Genomic DNA, 18646 nt, shown 5'->3' on the forward strand with positions numbered 1-18646 from the left:
CCAGTGTCCTGGCTAAATTCCCAATCTGGCCCTCAAACCATTATGGTCACCTAATAATCCCCAGTTTACAATTGGCTCATTTATTCCCCAGATCGTTGCTGTAAATGAGAACGTGTTCTCAGTCAACTTACCTGGTAAAATAACAAATTCAATTTAAAAAGAATTCCATATGTGTTATTTCATAGTTTTGATGTCTTCACTATTCTTTTACAATGTAGAAAGTAGTAGAAATAAAGAAAAACCCTTGAATGAGTTGGTGTGTCCAAACTTTTGACTGGTTCTGTATATACGTATATATTTTGGGATATAGATTTTTCTCCCCTAATAAACTACTGAGATCAATGGCAATCCTAATTTGTAAAATGATTGTCTGATATCCAGGGTTTGAGTCAAGTATCTTACTCTTTTCGAACATAGGACTTCCCTACCATATATCCAACTTAAACTTTTTCTCCACTCCCCCACCAGCCGACACATCCACTCCTCGCCCGCACCATCTCCACGCGTACCAGACGAGGCAGCAACATCAGCATCTTCAGCTTCCGTCCCCGGAACAAAGACTCGGAGGGTGACTTCGCAGACGACGAGTTCAGCATCCATGGGGACAATGAGGGAACACACAGTCGTACTGGGTCCCTGGTGATCCCATGGAGCACCAGACGCAGGCCCAGTACCTACAGCACCGGCAGCCGGGGTTCCCAGGTCTTCCTCAACGTCAATGGGAAGCTGTTCGTGGCCATGGACCAGAACGGGGTCACCCCACAGGGGCTCCCAGCCTGCATCATGGAGAAGGTCAAGGAGGAGAGTGTGAGCACTGGGTTTCTGAGTTGTGTGTGTGTGTGTGTGTGTGTGTGTGTGTGTGTGTGTGTGTGTGTGTGTGTGTGTGTGTGTGTGTGTGGTTGCGTATGTGCATGCATCATGGGAAATCACCCTGTGGATAACTGGTGATACTACTGTGGCAAAAAGCTGTATCAAAGGAATGGCCACAGCTCATATCCTGTAGAGTAGACTCAGGACTTAGTAGCCTCAGGCTGCCCGGAGTCACTGGCCAAGACCTCTGTGACCTGATACAGCCAACAGCTCCCTCTTCCCCACTAGGCTACTCAACATTAACACAACACACTGTTTCATTTGCAGTTTCAAAACAGATGATTCACACTACCCCGCAGGGATGTTAGCAACTGTGTAGGAACGGAAAAGGGAAGAGCCTAAATGCATTTTCTCTAATACTCAATGGATCACTTGCCATGCTATCACTGCCGTGTGTGTGTTTGTGTGTGTGTGTGTGTGTGTGTGTGTGTGTGTGTGTGTGTGTGTGTGTGTGTGTGTGTGTGTGTGTGTGTGTGTGTGTGTGTGTGCGTGTGTGTGTGTGGTTTTACTGTCCTTGTGGGTACCAGAAGTCCTCATAAGGATAGTAAAACAGGAAAACATTTTCCCGGGCCCCACAAGGCAAATAGCTATTTTAGGGGTTAGGGTTACAATTAGGGTTGGGGTTAGGGGTTACATTTATGATTAGCAGTTTGGGTTAGGTTTAGATTTAGGGTTAGGCAAAATATGATTTTGAATGGGAATAAATGGTTTGGTCCCCACAAGGATAGTAAATCAAATGTATGTATGTATGTATGTATGTATGTATGTATGTATGTATGTATGTATGTATGTATGTATGTCTGTCTGTCGTCTGTCTGTCTGTCTGTCTGTCTGTCTGTCTGTCTGTCTGTCTGTCTGTCTGTCTGTCTGTCTGTCTGTCTGTCTGTCTGTCTGTCTCTCCAAATAAAGAACATAATGCTCCTCTCTCCCAGGAAACAGACTGCTCTCAGAACAGACTGCTCCCAGATTAGCATGCTTGTCAATGCACTCCAATGATCCTATATCCATTACTCTCTCCCAGGAAACAGACTGCTCTCAGAGCAGACTGCTTGTCAGTGCACTCCAATGATCCTATCTCTATTACTCTTTCCCATTCAACAGACTGCTCTCAGAACAGCATGGTTGTCAGTGCACTCCAATGATCCTATCGCTATTACTGATCCTCCTTGATATCTCTTGTTCATTCTCTCACACACATGCACACACACACTCACGTAAGCATGCACACACACACACAGCTAGCAAAAGTGTGTCATGTAAACAAATTATGAAAAAGAAAGCTACAAATCTAAAGAAATTGACCAACAGGTTTGTCTATTTACCACAAACAAAAATAACAAGTACAGTTCATTTATAGTCAGCGGTATTGTGCTCTGGAGGTCAATACAGTACACTGCAATATCGCACCCAAAGGACTGGCCAGGAAAGGCACTAAAATCACTGTGTTGCTGCTAATCCAGATGAATAGTGGTGGAAGGTTATTGAGAAGTGTGTGTGCACGTGTTCGTGCGGGCTTGTGCGTGTGCGTGAGTGGCACAGACGCCAGGTTGTCTCGGAAACGCAACCATGGCAACGCAGAGTAGCAACAGATGCTAAATGAATGTTGGTGGTGGTGGCGATGGTAGGGCCACAAAGGAGATAAATGGTGAATGGTCTTGTGTTGGGTTCCTTACTTGCCAAACAGTGAGTGGGTGGTTTTATGTGAGCTCTGACACTGGGGATGTGCGTCACTCATGCCTGCCAGCCCGACTACCTGGGAGACCAATAAGACGTTATGTAATCATAGAGGGAGGCTGATTTGTGTCAGGGAGGCTTTGATTGGACTACCTTTAACCCCTGTCACTCACACCATCATGGATACATACAGCTGGGAGGTAACTAGTTATAAGGATATCACATGGCTCTAGGGATGATTTGTGTGTGTGTGTGTGTGTGTGTGTGTGTGTGTGTGTGTGTGTGTGTGTGTGTGTGTGTGTGTGTGTGTGTGTGTGTGTGTGTGTGTGTGTGTGTGTGTGTGTGTGTGTGTGTGTGTGTGTGTGTCTGTCAGTGAATGTCTTAGATAACTGTCACCACCCTGCCTCAATCCTGAATCATGTTCCAGCCATTGACCCAACATAAATTGAAAAGCCTGTCTGTGGACTCAATGTGAGATGTGTGTGTGTGTTAGCATAGCCTTGCCTAAGTGACTGCTGTGTTCAACAGCATGTGTGTGCTTGTGTGCATGTGCATGTGTGTGTGTGCTTGTGTGTGCATCTCCATCAGCCTGTCCTCTGGGAGGCGGCTTGACTGACAACTGGTGTTTAAAAAATGGGAAATTTTGATGCGGAAATATTTATGGTCCTCTCTCCATGGCTGCTGTGTTTGTTTCATTGACTTATTGATCCCATTTAGTATGAGTAGTAGACATTGCTAAGCCTGCAGGGAGACAGAGAGAGCTTTATAACATAAGATATGAGCGGTGCTTTACGATGTACAATATGAGCTATGTTTTTAGCCAATAGAGACATCCATTAGTATTATCTGGTTAGAGATTGTAATTCTCTATCTGTCATCTTTGAATTTGTCTTACTAGTGCCGTTTCCATGGTAATCGGACAAGACAAATTATTAAATGAAAAATTATAGAATTATAAAAACATAATTACAGCACTTGTACTAGAAGTATAGTATATTTCCTCAGATGTGGTTTCCAAGCTAGAATCATTTAGTATTTAAATAAATGTACAATTAATATAGATTAAATTATGTCCTGAAATGATTATGCAAAGACTGAACCGAAGGAGATACAAATAATGAGATACTTGTTTAAGCTGAAACCCTGACACATGACTCAGTCATTTCATAATCACTTGCTGAGAATATAGATTACGTTTGACTGCATAGAATAATCTAAATAGGGCTCACCAATATGGCTGCCTCTCCTCACCAATATGGCTGCCTCACCTCACTAATATGGCTGCCTCACCTCACTAATATGGCTGCCTCACCTTACTAATATGGCTGCCTCTCCTCACTAATATGGCTGCCTCTCCTCACCCATATGGCTGCCTCACCTCACTAATATGGCTGCCTCACCTCACTAATATGGCTGCCTCACCTCACTAATATGGCTGCCTCTCCCCACTAATATGGCTGCCTCTCCTCACTAATATGGCTGCCTCACCTCACTAATATGGCTGCCTCACCTCACTAATATGGCTGCCTCTCCTCACTAATATGGCTGCCTCACCTCACTAATATGGCTGCCTCACCTCACTAATATGGCTGCCTCTCCTCACTAATATGGCTGCCTCACCTCACTAATATGGCTGCCTCACCTCACTAATATGGCTGCCTCGCCTCACTAATATGGCTGCCTCACCTCACTAATATGCCTGCCTCTCCTCACCAATATGGATGCCTCTTCTCACGAATATGGCTGCCTCTCCTCACAAATATGGCTGCCTCACCTCACGAATATGGCTGCCTCACCTCACCAATATGGCTGCCTCTCCTCACTCTCCTCACCAATATGGCTGCCTCTCCTCAATGAAGCAACACCTCTTTTTGCCAATATGGCTGCCTCTCCTCAATAAAGCAACACCTCTTTTTGCCAATATGGCTGCCTCTCCTCACCAAAATGGATGCCTCTCTTCACCACTACAACAGTTCTCTTCTCCAATATCCAGTATGGCAGCCTCCCCTCACCAATATGGCCGCCTCTCCCTTACCAATATGCCTACCATTCTGTCTCCTCCAGGGGCCAAACTCCAGCACTGAGTTGAGCACCATGCTGCTGCCTCGCCCGGTGTCCAGAGAAGAGCACGTGCAGAGGGACCGAGCTCTGAGTGGGGCCAGCTATCTCACAGATGCCTTGGAGGGTAAGGGGCCTCTGTACCTGTGTTTATTTTGGCACTCTTTTTATTATTTAGTCTAATTTTACTTATTTACTTATTTTCCACCATAATTTGCAAATAAATTAATTAAAAAACCTACAATGTGATTTTCTGGATTTTTTTTCTCATTTTGTCTGTCATAGTTGAAGTGTACCTATGATGAAAATGACTGGCCTCTCTCATCTTCTTAAGTGGGAGAACTTGCACAATTGGTGGTTGACTAAATACTTTTTTGCCCCACTGTATATCCCCATCAACTTGTGGGTGCAAATGCTGTCTTCTCCTGTGGAAATGTGGCATTTGGTCTTGTTTGAATCAACACGATAAGTTAAATGGCTCGCCCCCTTTTCTTCCGGGAGCTTGTACCAAAGGGCGAGTAGCCATCTTATTTGTATCAATGATTTGTTGCCACCAGATTGGAGAACGATTGTCAGGCAGAGAGGTGACCTAGGCATGGTATTTATTTTCCACCAATGACAGCATCACAAAGTTGCAATTAGAAAGCCTTACAATTCTGCTAATGTCATGCATGCTTTTGATTGGACCAAACAAATATCACTGAAAGCTCTCAATCTCTCCAAAAACTCTTGTCCAGTCCACTTAGTAGTCAGATTTGAGTCACAGAGATAAGTTTCAAGTTTCATGTTTTGAGTTTCAGGTTTTAATGTCACATGTACAAGTACAGTAAAATACCTTTCTTGCAAATGCAAAACCCAACAATGCAATAATCAATAACAATGTAATATAATAAAAAACACACGAGAAATAAGACGAAATATGAAGAACACAATAAGTAAGTCAGTAAGCATAGTATGTACAGGGTTAGTGCCAGTACCATATTAACAATGTGCAGAGATTCTGGAGTGATGGAGGTAGATACAGTATGTATAGGCTTAAGGTGACTAGGCAACAGGATATAAGATTTTCAGAGTAGCAGCAGCTTGTATGTGTGGGTGTGTGTGTGTAGAGTCAGGATAAATGTATGTGCGTATTATGTGTGAATGTGTAGATGATGGAGTGAGTGTGTGAGTGTGTAGGACCCTGTGAGTGTGCATAGAGACAGTACAAAATACAAACAAAAGGTCAGTTAAGATATTTGTCTCGTCTCGTTTTTGGCAGCCGAAATGAAAAATATATTTAGTAGGGTGTATTTAGTTAGTTATCGTCTTTTACTGAACAAAAATATAAACTCAAATGCAACAATTTCAACAATTTTACTGAGTTACAGTGAATGTAAGGAAATCAGTAAATTGAAATAAATTCATTAGGCCCTAATCTATTAATTTCACGACTGGGCAGGGGCGCAGCCATGGATGGGGCTGGGAGTGCATAGGCCCACCCACTTAGGAGCCAGGCCCACCCACTGGTAATGTGTTTTTCCCCACAAAATGACTTTATTACAGACAGAAATACTCCTCAGTTTCATCTGCTTTCCGGGTGTCTGGTGTCAATCCCACAGATGAAGAAGCCGGATGTGGAGGTCCTGGGCCGACGTGGTTACATGACATCTGCGGTTGTGAGGCTGGTTGGAAGTACTGCCAAATTCTCTAAAATTACGTTGGAGATGGCTTATGGTAGAGAAGTGAACATTAACTTCTCTGGCAAGAGCTCTGGTGGACATTCCTGCAGTTAGCATACCAATTGCATATTATGGTCATGTTCCCACAAACTCTGATAGCCACTGGTCTCTGTGGACCATCAAGGTGACCATTGTGTGAGCACAGGAGCTCCTCATATCTGCTGAAGCTTGAGGCTGTCCTCAATTGTACACAGTCCGTGCCTATGGACTAGATAGAGGGTGACAGTTCAGCAGAAGCCACAGTGCCACACGACACCAACAAGTAAATACATCAGAGACGTCACACGTTAGAGGGCCTCGCAGCCGTCAATCTTCATCAAACTCCTCATTAGGCACCCAAGCTTGGCCCTGCCAACAAACATATGGAAAAGGCATACTGTGCTAACCTTCCTGAAGAAAATGCATAAAGAGGACATTTTTGGTGGAATTTCCAAGTCAAGTTTGATTTTCAGAAAGAGAATCTAAGTAGTCTAAAATCACAACTGAGGGAAGATAGAAAAGTGGATAAGTAGCAGTGTACATTACTTAGACACGGGACAGTCTCTTACAACCCCCCCCCCCCCCCCCCCCCCCCCCCTCTTCTCCCCATCCTAGAACTGGAGGAGTCGCGTCAGAAGTGCCACCCGTGCTGGTATGAGTTTGCCCACAAGTACCTGATCTGGGAAAGCAGTCCGCGCTGGCTGCAGTTGAAGGCGCTGGTCAAGGTGATGGTGATGGATCCCTTCCTGGACCTAGCCATTACCATCTGCATCGTGCTCAACACCCTGTTCATGGCCATGGAGCACTACCCCATGACCGACGAGTTCAACGGCATGCTGTCCATAGGCAACCTGGTAAGTGGAGAGGAGAGGGCACAGGGGTCAGCCTTGGTGGTCACACGTATGCCTTTTTGCTGTTGTTGCTGTTGTTTTTTGGCCACCATCCTCTTTGAAGTATCTTAGTCTAGGTTCAGAGTTTTTCCTGGTCCTATTAGTTAGTCAGAAAGAAAGAAAACTCTTTGCTCCATTATGTCCTATGCTGACATTGAGATGCATGCTCATAGGTAGGTAGGGAATGAATGAATGACAGACACACTGCACAGACACTATCAGCCGAAACTGAAATTTATTGGATTTATTTTGATATATTCTATTATTTTATATTGCGCTATTTTCCTGTAGATGGACAGTATGTGTTATTGTTTACACAAGCTGACGTTTTGACCACATGGAAATGAAGGCAATTACCTTTTTACCTCAGATTAGTGAAGTTTGGTCCTGCTTTAAATACATTTCAGCTTATAAACTCTTCATGTTTTTGTCTCAACATCACATAAAACCTGATTTCCCCTGATTAATTTCCACAAATGTTTTGGTGCTCGTTATAAAAAATACAAATAATATTGTGGCATGTGTAGGTATGTCAGAGTCTAGGTGATGTGGGTAAGGCGGAGTCAGGCGCAGGACACACAGATGAGTAATAATAGTAACTTTACTCAAAAATAATCTTCCAACAAGGAGAACGAAAATCCAGAATCACATAAACGAGACAACTGACAACAATAAACACGCACAAAACCACGATGGCTCCAGAGGGTTAAATAGGGAAATAATTCAAACGTAATGGGAACCAGGTGTGTACAATACAGACCAAACAAATGGAAAAAGAAATGGGGATCGGTGGAGGCTAGAAAGCCGGTGACGTCGACCGCCGAACGTCGCCCGAACAAGGAGAGGCACCAACTTCGGCGGAAGTCGCGAAAGGTAGTACATTTTATGATTATGTTTTTGATATATCATGAACTGTTTCGGCATGTTGATTACTGATTTAGACACTTAAAAACTGTGTCTTGATTCATTGGGCTATTTATCAAAAGTTATTGTCAACGGGAACCAGCAACAGCATAATTTTCAACTTGTATTTTAGGAATATAAATTGAACTTTCAACATTCAATTCCAATAGTATTCCACTAGATTAGGCAATAACTGCTAAATGAGTCCAAAAATGTCATGTGATTTATTTATTTTGATGATCCACCAGAAATCATGAAAACAAACACGTTTTTTTAGAACGGAGTTGTGTGGAGATCGAAGAAGACTGTTACATGCCTTCAGAAAATATTCACACCCCTTGACTTTTTCCACATTATCTTTTGTTACAGCCTGAATGAAACATGTATTCCATTCAGATTTAGTGTCACTGATCACACAAAATACCACATAATGTCAAAGTAAATGTTTTTAACAAATTCATAAAAATGAAAGCTGAAATGTGCTTAACAAGTCACATAATACATTGCTTTGACTCATTCCGTGTGCAAGAATTGTGGTTAACATGATTATTTGAATGACTACCCCATCTCTGTACCACACACATACAATTATCTGTAAGGTCCCTCAGTCAAGAAGTGAATTTCAAGCACAGATTCAACCATTAAGACCAGGAAGGTTTTGCAATGCCTCACAAAGAACAAAAAAAACCTGGATATTTAATATCCCTTTGAGCAAATCAAATCAAACCAAATGTTATTAGTCGCATGCGCCGAATACAACAACTAGACCTTACAGTGAAATGCTGACTTACGAGCCCCAACCAACAATGCAGTTTAAAAAAATATGGATAAAAATAGGAAATAAAAGTAATAAGTCATTAAAGAGCAGCAGTAAAATAACAATAGCAAGACTATATACAGGGGGGTACCAGTACAGAGTCAATGTGCGGGGGGCACCGGTTAGTTGAGGTAATATGTACATGTAGGTAGAGTTATTGAAGTGACTATGCATATATGATAACTACAGAGAGTTGCAGCAGTGTAAAAGAGGGGGGGAGGCAATGCAAATAGCCTGGGTAGCCATTTGATTAGGTGTTCAGGAGTCTTATGGCTTGGGAGTAGAAGCTGTTAAGAAGCCTCTTGGACCTAGACTTGGTGCTCCTGGAACCTCTTGCAGTGCAGTAGCAGAGAGAACAGTCTATGACTAGGGTGGCTAGGGTGACTCTGACACCGCCTGGTATAGAGGTCCTGGATGGCAGGAAGCTTGGCCTCAGTGATGTACTGAGCCGTTCGCACTACCCTCTGTAGTGCCTTGCAGTCAGAGGCAGAGCAGTTGCCATAGTCAGGCAGTGATGCAACCACAGGATGCTCTTGATGATGCAGCTGTAAAACCTTTTGAGGATCTGAGGACCCATGCCAAATCTTTTCAGTCTCCTGGTGAAGTTATTAATTACACTTTGGATGGTGTATAAATACACCCAGACACTACAAAGATACATGCGTCCTTCCTAACTCAGTTGCCGGATAGGAAGGAAACCACTAAGGGATTTCACCATGAGGCCAATAGTCATTTTAAAACAGTTACAAGGTTTTATGGCTGTGATAAGACAAAACTGAGGATGGATCAACAACATTGTATTTACAACATTGTATTCCAAAACAAGCATCCTGTTTGCAATAAGACACTAAAGTAAAACAGCAAAAATGTACTTTTTGTCCTGATTGCAAAATGTTATGTTTGGGGCAAATCCAACATAACACATCACTGAGTACCACTCTTCATATTTTCAAACATGGTGGTGGCTGCATCATGTTATGGGTATGCTTGTCATCGGCAAGGACTTGGTAGTTTGTTTAGGTGAAAAAAATACATGGAATAGCGCTTAGGCACAGGAAAAATACTAGAGGAAAAACTAGTTCAGTCCAAAATACACTGGGAGACAAATTCCCCTTTCATTAGGACAATATCCTAAAATACACAGCCAAATATACACTGGAGCTGCTTACCAAGACAACATTGAATGCTCCTGAATGGCCTAGTTACAGTTCAGTTTTTACTTAAATCGATTTGAAAATCTATGGCAAGACTTGAAAAATGCTGTCTAGCAATGATCAACAACCAACTTGACAAAACTTTAAGAATTTTTTAAAGAATAATGGGCAAATATTGTTCAATCCAGGTATGCAAAACTCTTAGAGACTTACCCAAAAACACACACAGCTTTAATCACTATCAAAGATGATTCTAAGATGTATTGACTCAGGGGGTTGAAAACTTATCTAATCAATATATATTAGTGTTTATTTTTCATCAATACAAAATATTGTATATTGTGTGAGTATTGCATGCAAATTGTTGACAGAAAAGGATGATTAAATACATTTGAATCACACTTTGTAACATAACTAAATGTGTAAAAAGTCTTATAGTTCCACCTTGCAAGGTATTGGGATATTGATTTCCCCTGAAAATCGCTCTCAGATCCTCACAAGTGCATAGGGCATAGGGGCTAAGGGTTCATTTGGGATAACAACGGTGCAACAACCTGTTAATCACATATCAATAGACATCATTCACAGAAATTAGTTTACAATCACAGTAAAAAGTAAATTGTGGTGGAATAAAGGCAAATCACCTGAATGGGATGGTATTCCTCCTGAGGTCTATTTGCATTTTTGGAATATGTTAGGTCCACTATCGCTCAAAATTATTAATCAAGATGTTCACAAAGGTTCATTTGGGAGAGATGTGAATAAAAGCTTTTTATGGACTAAAATTGTCATATCACTGGCCTGTCTTGGAACATATGGGAATTGGCTCCAATTTCATTAATATGATTAAAATAATATATGCCAATTCCTCAGTCATAGTTATGACAGGCAATATCTGCTCTCCTCCGTTCAGAATCACTAGAAGCAGCAGAGATGACAATCCAATTTCGCCTTTGCTATTCTTATTATCCATGGTTACTCAGGCCCGGGCAATTTGTCAATCAAAGGAGATAAAACACATTTCCCTAAAATCTACTGATCACTTCGTCGCATTATACACAGACAAAATTTTACTGTATCTAGACAATGTATCTCAATTGCTCCCAAACATATTGAATATCAAAGATAAATTCATCTTCATCTCAAGTTATAAAATGAATCTAACCAAATCAGCCCTACTTCCTCTCTCAAGACCCCGGTGGAGGACTCCATCTCTACTTATGGAATCCCAATCGTTTCTCATTTTAAATATTTTTGAGTATATATATTTCCTTAGATAAAACCACTGCCAGAAACTTTCATAGAATGCTCAAATCAATTCAATCCGACATCCGTAGTTGGAATAATAGCCCAGTTGCTTTAACCGGCTGTCACGTCCTGACCATAGAAAGCCTTTATTTTCTATGGTGGAGTAGGTCAGGGTGTGACTGGGGGGTGTTCTAGTTTATTATTTCTATGTGTAGTCTAGTTTTTGTATTTCTATGTTGGCCTGGTATGGTTCCCAATCAGAGGCAGCTGTCTATCGTTGTCTCTGATTGGGGATCATATTTAGGCAGCCTTTTCCCACCTGTTGTTTATGGGATCTTGTTTTTGTATTGTTGCTTTTGAGCCCTACAAGGCTGTACGTTTGTTTGTTTGTTTCTCTTTATTGTTTTGTTGCTGGTTCACATTTTAATAAATTATGATGAACTCAAATCACGCTGCACCTTGGTCTACCCATTTCGACGAGCGTTACAGAAGAGCCCACCAACAACGGACCAAGCAGCGTGCACAGGAGGAAAGCCAGGAGTGGAGGACATCCTGGACGTGGGACGAGATTATGGCAGGAGACAGAAGCCTGTCATGGAAGCAGGCGCAGCTCTACGCTCCAGACCTCCAGTGCGCCTTCACAGTCCAGTACGTCCTGTGCCTCCTCCCCACACTCGCCCTGAGGTGCGTGTCACCAGCCCGGTGCCACCTGTACCGGTCCCACGCATCAGGCCTCCATTGCGCCTCCATAGTCCAGTACGTCCTGTGCCTCCTCCCCGCACTCACCCTGAGGTGTGTGTCACCGGTCCGGTGCCACCTGTACCGGTGCCACCTGTGCCTCCCCAGTCCAGAGCTTCCGGCGACAGTTCCCAGTCCAGAGCTTCCGGCGACAGTTCCCAGTCCAGAGCTTCAGACCACATTTCACAGTCCGGAACCTCCTGAGACGATCCACAGTCTGGAACCTTCTGCGATGGTCCACGGTCCGGAACCTCCAGCACCATGGCCGGAGCCTTCTCCTGTGCCGATGCCCAGTCTAAGCACCGCGTCCAGTCCAGCTCCAAGGTCAGAGTCTTCTTCTGCATTGGTGCCCAGTCCAGGCACAGCGTCCAGTCCCGCTCCATGGTGGGAGCCTTCCCCTGCGCCGATGCCCAGTCTAAGCACGGCGTCCAGTCCAGCTCCAAGGTCAGAGTCTTCTTCTGCGTTGGTGCCCAATCCAGGCATAGTGTCCAGCCCGGGTCCATGGCTGGATTCATGGGATGAGCGGGTTCTTCGTCCCGCACCTGAGCCACACGCCGATGCTGGAGAATCCGCGGGATTAGAGGGTTCTTAGTCCCGCACCTGAGCCACACGCCGATGCTGGAGAATCCGCGGGATTAGAGGGTTCTTAGTCCCGCACCTGAGCCACACGCCGATGCTGGAGAATCCGCGGGATTAGAGGGTTCTTAGTCCCGCACCTGAGCCACACTCCGATGCTGGAGAATCCGCGGGATTAGAGGGTTCTTAGTCCCGCACCTGAGCCACACGCCGATGCTGGAGAATCCGCGGGATTAGAGGGTTCTTAGTCCCGCACCTGAGTCACACGCCGATGCTGGAGAATCCGCGGGATTAGAGGGTTCTTCGTCCCGCACCAGAGCCGCCACCGACACTAGACACCCCCCCCCCCCCCAACCCTCACTTTTGGTTTCAGGTTTTGCGGCCGGACCAAAAGGGAGGGTTAGAAAGCCTTTTTTTTTCTATGGTGGAGTAGGTCAGGGCGTGACTGGGGGGTGTTCTAGTTTATTATTTCTATGTGTAGTCTAGTTTTTGTATTTCTAAGTTGGCCTGGTATGGTTCCCAATCAGAGGCAGCTGTCTATCGTTGTCTCTGATTGGGGATCATATTTAGGTAGCCTTTTCCCACCTGTTGTTTGTGGGATCTTGTTTTTGTATTGTTGCTTTTGAGCCATACAAGGCTGTACGTTTGTTTGTTTGTTTCTCTTTATTGTTTTGTTTCTGGTTCACATTTAAATAAATTATGATGAACCCAAATCACACTGCACCTTGGTTTACCCATTTCGACGAGCGTTACACCTGCATAATATCTATTGTCAAAATAAACATATTGCCATGGCTGAATTTCTGTAGTTCAAGCTTCCCATATATTCCCTTTCTGACCATAGGGATAAAATTCATAGTGCGGATTCAAAATGTATATGACAAGGTAATCAATCCAGGATAAAATTAACAGATTTACAAAGAGGGAAAGACATAGGTGGAATATCTGTACCCGACTTTAAATTGTATGTCCAGCCACTAGCATTTAGCCCAAGCCTAAATCTGTTTGGACATGGTTCTTATATAGTAAGAGTGAAATATGGTGTCTCCTATTGCCTGGAAGAGGTAGTCTTCACTGATACTGTATATCCCTTAAACTATGTAAACTAGGCTTTGGTTATTGCTCACACGATTTATGTTTGAAAACAATGTAACTGGGAATCAAAATGGCATGCCCATACTCCAATATTTGTGATCTGGAGGGCGGCCTTTTACATTCCCCCCCAAGGTCCAAATGTGGAATTCGTACCTTTACTGATATCATGGGCAGTAACGGTTTGAGAACATTCTAAGATTTGAAAGATACATACTAGAGTTGGGCCATATCCAGATTTCCATACTGTCATAAAGTTTCTGTACCACACCGGGGTATACGGTATTACTGAATGTGCACACTGAGGGGGGATGGGTGAAGGTTATCTTTGTATGCATTTGTTTTTGTACCTGTAAAAAACAAAGAGTCACGAAAAAATACAATGTTCACTTAAGTCAGTAAACCCAGTTATGTGTGTTTGTATATTATCTGCACGTTCTCTATAGTGCTGATTATGGGCCCTGGTCAAAAGTCGAGCACTGTAGAGCACTATACAGTATAGGGCAGGGCTACCCAATCCTCTTCCTGGAGATCTACCTTTCTGTGGGTTTTCAGTCCAACCCTAATTTAACACACTTGATTCTACTAATTAGCTGCTCAACAAGACCTTAACTAGCTGAATCAGATATGCTAAATTAGGGTTGGACTGAAAACCTACAGAAAGGTAGATCTCCAGGAAGAGGATTGAGCAGCCCTGGTATAGGGCAGCCAAAGTCAACTGACGGACCGCGGTCCGGGTCTGGACAACATCACATTTTGTTATATAAAAGTCAATAAATTACTTTTTAGACAGTTTTTAAAAATCAACCGGGCACAGCGGCCTCTTTACCTCAGCAACCTCTTTCTTGCTCTCTCTCGAAGCAACGCCCACCTCTACTAGTGCCCCGTCTAATCCAATTGCGTCGTTATATGCAAATACAATAGGCTGTGTCATGCCCAATCACATCAATACAAATATCATCTGCTGAACCTTGGGACAAGCAGGCAGAAAGAAACAAAAAGATTTGACCGCGGTTCAACTGTTAATATCACAGATAGGAGCTTAGTTACCAGTATAAAAAAAAAGAAAAGTTGACTCTGAAAACCGTATATTCAAAGACGAGTGGACGGAACATTAAGCATTCATTCTCCCCACAACCAGCACAAACTAATGTTCCTGATATGCAGCGAGTCCGTATGTTATGCACCATTATGACACCATACATAATAAATTGAACACGGAGGTGAGAACAAACAAGATTAACCAACTCAAATCCCATATGAGATGTCCATCAAAGTCCTTGTCAATTCCCTGACAGCCCAACAATGTGCAACGGAGTGTTCACTGAGGATAGCTTGGGGTTTTTCAGAAGCTGAGAAGGTAAAATAATGCATGTGTGAAGTTGCTGACACCTTGCTTGAAGGTAAATAAAAATATAAGCTCAGGGAAAATATCAAACAGATCCCACTGTCGGATTCCACAGCAATGAGGAGAACTGAAACGTCCCTTTTTCAGGACCCTGTCTTTCAAAGATAATTTGTAAAAATCCAAATAACTTCACAGATCTTCATTGTAAAGGGTTTAAAAACTGTTTCCTATGCTTGTTCAATGACCCATAAACAATTAATGAACATGCACCTGTGGAACGGTCTTTAAGACACTAACAGCTTACAGATGGTAGGCAATTAAGGTCACAGTTATGAAAACTTAGGACACTAAAGAGGCCTTTCCACTGACTCTGAAAAACACCAAAAGAAAGATGCCCAGGGTCCCTGCTCATCTGTGTGAAGGGTGCCTTAGGCATGCTGCAAGGAGGCATAAGGACTGCAGATGTGGCATGGGCAATAAATTGCAATGTCCGTACTGCGAGACGCCTAAGACAGCGCTACAGGGAGACATGATGGACAGCTGATCGTCCTCACAGTGGCAGACCACGTGTAACAATACCTGCACAGGATCGGTACATCCGAACATCACACCTGTGGGACTGGTACAGGATGGCAACAAGAACTGCCCGAGTTACACCAGGAACGCACAATCCCTCCATCAGTGCTCAGACTGTTCGCAATAGGCTGAGAGAGGCTGGACTGAGGGCTTGTAGGCCTGTTTATAAGGCAGGTCCTCACCAGACATCACTGGTAACAATGTCGCCTATGGGCACAAACCCACTGTCGCTGGACCAGACAGGACTGGCAAAAAGTGCTCTTCACTGACGAGCCACAGTTTTGTCTCACCAGGGGTGATGGTCGGATGCGCGTTTATCGTCGAAGGAATGAGCATTACACCGGGGCCTGTACTCTGGAGCAGGATCGATTTGGAGGTGGAGGGTCCGTCATGGTCTAGGGCGGTGCGTTACAGCATCATCGGACTGAGCTTGTTGTCATTGCAGGCAATCTCAACCCTCGTGTGGTACCCTTCCTGCAGGCTCATCCAGCATGACAATGCCACCAGCAATACTGCTCGTTCAATGCGTGATTTCCTGCAAGACAGGAATGTCAGGGTTCTGCCATGGCCAGCCAAGAGCCCGGATCTCAATCCCATTGAGCACGTCTGGGACCTGTTGGATCGAAGGGTGAGGGCTAAGGCCATTCCCCCAGAAATTTCCGGGAACTTGCAGGTGCCTTGGTGGAGAGTGGGGTAACATCTCACAGCAAGAATTGGCAAATCTGGTGCAGTCCACGAGGAAGAGATGCACTGCAGTACTTAATGCAGCTGGTGGCCACACCAGATACTGACTGTTACTTTTGATTTTGACCGCCCCCCCCCCCCTCCCCTTTGTTCAGGGACACATTATTCCATTTATGTTAGTCACATGTCTGTGGAACTTGTTCAGTTTGTGTCTCAGTTGTTGAATCTTGTTATGTTCATGCAAATATTTACACGTTACGTTTGCTGAAAATGAACGCAGTTGACAGTGAGAGGACATTTTTTTTGTTGTTGCTGAGTTTAGCTGACGATTTAACTTCACAACTTAATGAGGCCATTCAGAATCCACCATGCATTTCATTATCTGTGGATGAATCAACAGATAACACTGATAATGTCCAGCTTCTGGTGTTTTTCAGATTTTATAACGAAACCAAGAAGGAATTCTGTGAGAAGCTGTTGGGCTTAACCCATCTAGAAGCACACTCACAGAGAAAGGATACCCATGAGGTCATCAAAGGGATGCTGACAGACAGGGAATATATCTGAAGGCAGTGGTCTCCATCAGCACAGATGGAGCTCCAGCCATGATGGGAAGAGGGATGGGACTGGATGCACGTTTGAAAGAGAACCACCCTGACCTGACATCATATCACTGCATCATTCATCAATGCGCCCTGTGTGCCAGTCTGGGAATGGAGTATTCTGAGGTCATGACAATGATGATGAAACTGATCAACTTTTTGAGAGCAACATCATCGCTACAACACCACCTGCTACTAGACAGTCGGACAGAGGCCAATGCCAGTATTGATGACTTACACAACAATGCGCACAACAATGTCAGATGGCTCAGCAAAGGAAGGGTTTTGGAACGCTTTTGGGCCATTCAAGAGGAAGTCAAGACGTTCTTATCAGAGCAAAAGAGTAAGAAGGCAACTCAGTTGTCTGAGTTTTTGGAAGATGAGGAGAAGATGGAAACAGTTGCATTTTTGACAGACATTACATCACAACTTAATCAACTGAATGTTAAGCTGTAGGGATGGGTCAACACAGCTTTTCAATAATGATCTCCAGGGAGAACCACTTCCCCAATCTTCTGGTGCAAATGCAGGGAAACAAAGATGTTCCCAAACATGTTGATTTCATCCAGAAGCTGATGGATAACTTCAAGACTCGCTCTGATTACTTTACTTATGGGAGAGAACTGCTGCTGCTCATCCAGAACCCCTTCTTGGTAAAAAATGTGACAAAGTTGTCAGAAAAAGCTAAACAGATCTTCAGATGGGTAGATGTTGCATCACTACAAATGGAGTTGATTGAGCTGCATGAAAATGTGTCTTTGAAGGAGCAGGCTGGTGACTGTGACCCTGGCACCTTCTGGGGAAAGACGGTGCCTGCAGCTGATGTTCCTGTTCTCAAGAAACTGGACTAGACATCCTGACCATGTTTGGCTCCAACATACATCTGTGAATCAGCCATCTCCACAATGAACATCCAAAACAAATACCGCACCAGGCTCACAAATGAACACCTGCACCAGTATCTCAGAGTTGCTCTCATGAAGTTCAAAGCATTGGCAGGAGAAAGAAAGTGTAATTTCTCTCATTAATGCAAAGGCAAGGCCCAGAGTGACTTATACATGAATATTGCATGGCCCAGAGTGACTTCTACATGAATATTGCATGGCCCAGAGTGACTTCTACATGAATATTGTATGGCCCAGTGTGACTACTACATGAATATTGCATGGCCCAGAGTGACTTATACATGAATATTGCATGGCCTAGAGTGACTTATACATGAATATTGCATGGCCCAGAGTGACTTATACGTGAATATTACATGATCCACAGTGACTTATACATACATGAATATTGCATGGCCCTGAGTGACTTATACATGAATACTGCATGGCCCAGAGTGACTTATAAATGAATATTGCATGGCCCAGAGTGACTAAAACATGAATATTGCATGACCCACAGTGACTTATACATGAGTATTGCATGGCCCAGAGTGACTTATACATGATATTGCATGACCCACAGTGACTTATACATGAGTATTGCATGGCCCAGAGTGACTTATACATGATATTGCATGACCCACAGTGACTTATACATGAATACTGCATGGCCCAGAGTGACTTATAAATGAATATTGCATGGCCCAGAGTGACTAAAACATGAATATTGCATGACCCACAGTGACTTATACATGAGTATTGCATGGCCCAGAGTGACTTATACATGATATTGCATGACCCACAGTGACTTATACATGAGTATTGCATGGCC

General features: G+C 43.7%; 1 protein-coding gene across 2 annotated transcripts in view; it reads left to right on the forward strand.

Annotated features, from left to right (window-relative positions):
• Window positions 1-18646, forward strand: part of scn5lab (sodium channel, voltage gated, type V-like, alpha b) — a 189960-nt gene that overhangs the window by 78653 nt on the left and 92661 nt on the right. For both annotated transcript variants that reach the window (XM_021562572.2, XM_036943977.1), the window contains 3 exons: window positions 469-807; window positions 4609-4729; window positions 6918-7156. In XM_021562572.2, the coding sequence (XP_021418247.2) occupies window positions 469-807; window positions 4609-4729; window positions 6918-7156 (699 nt within the window). The remainder of the gene's footprint in view (window positions 1-468; window positions 808-4608; window positions 4730-6917; window positions 7157-18646) is intronic.

This window comes from Oncorhynchus mykiss, chromosome 15, assembly GCF_013265735.2.
Source record: "Oncorhynchus mykiss isolate Arlee chromosome 15, USDA_OmykA_1.1, whole genome shotgun sequence".
In the NCBI taxonomy this organism is placed as follows: domain Eukaryota; kingdom Metazoa; phylum Chordata; class Actinopteri; order Salmoniformes; family Salmonidae; genus Oncorhynchus; species Oncorhynchus mykiss.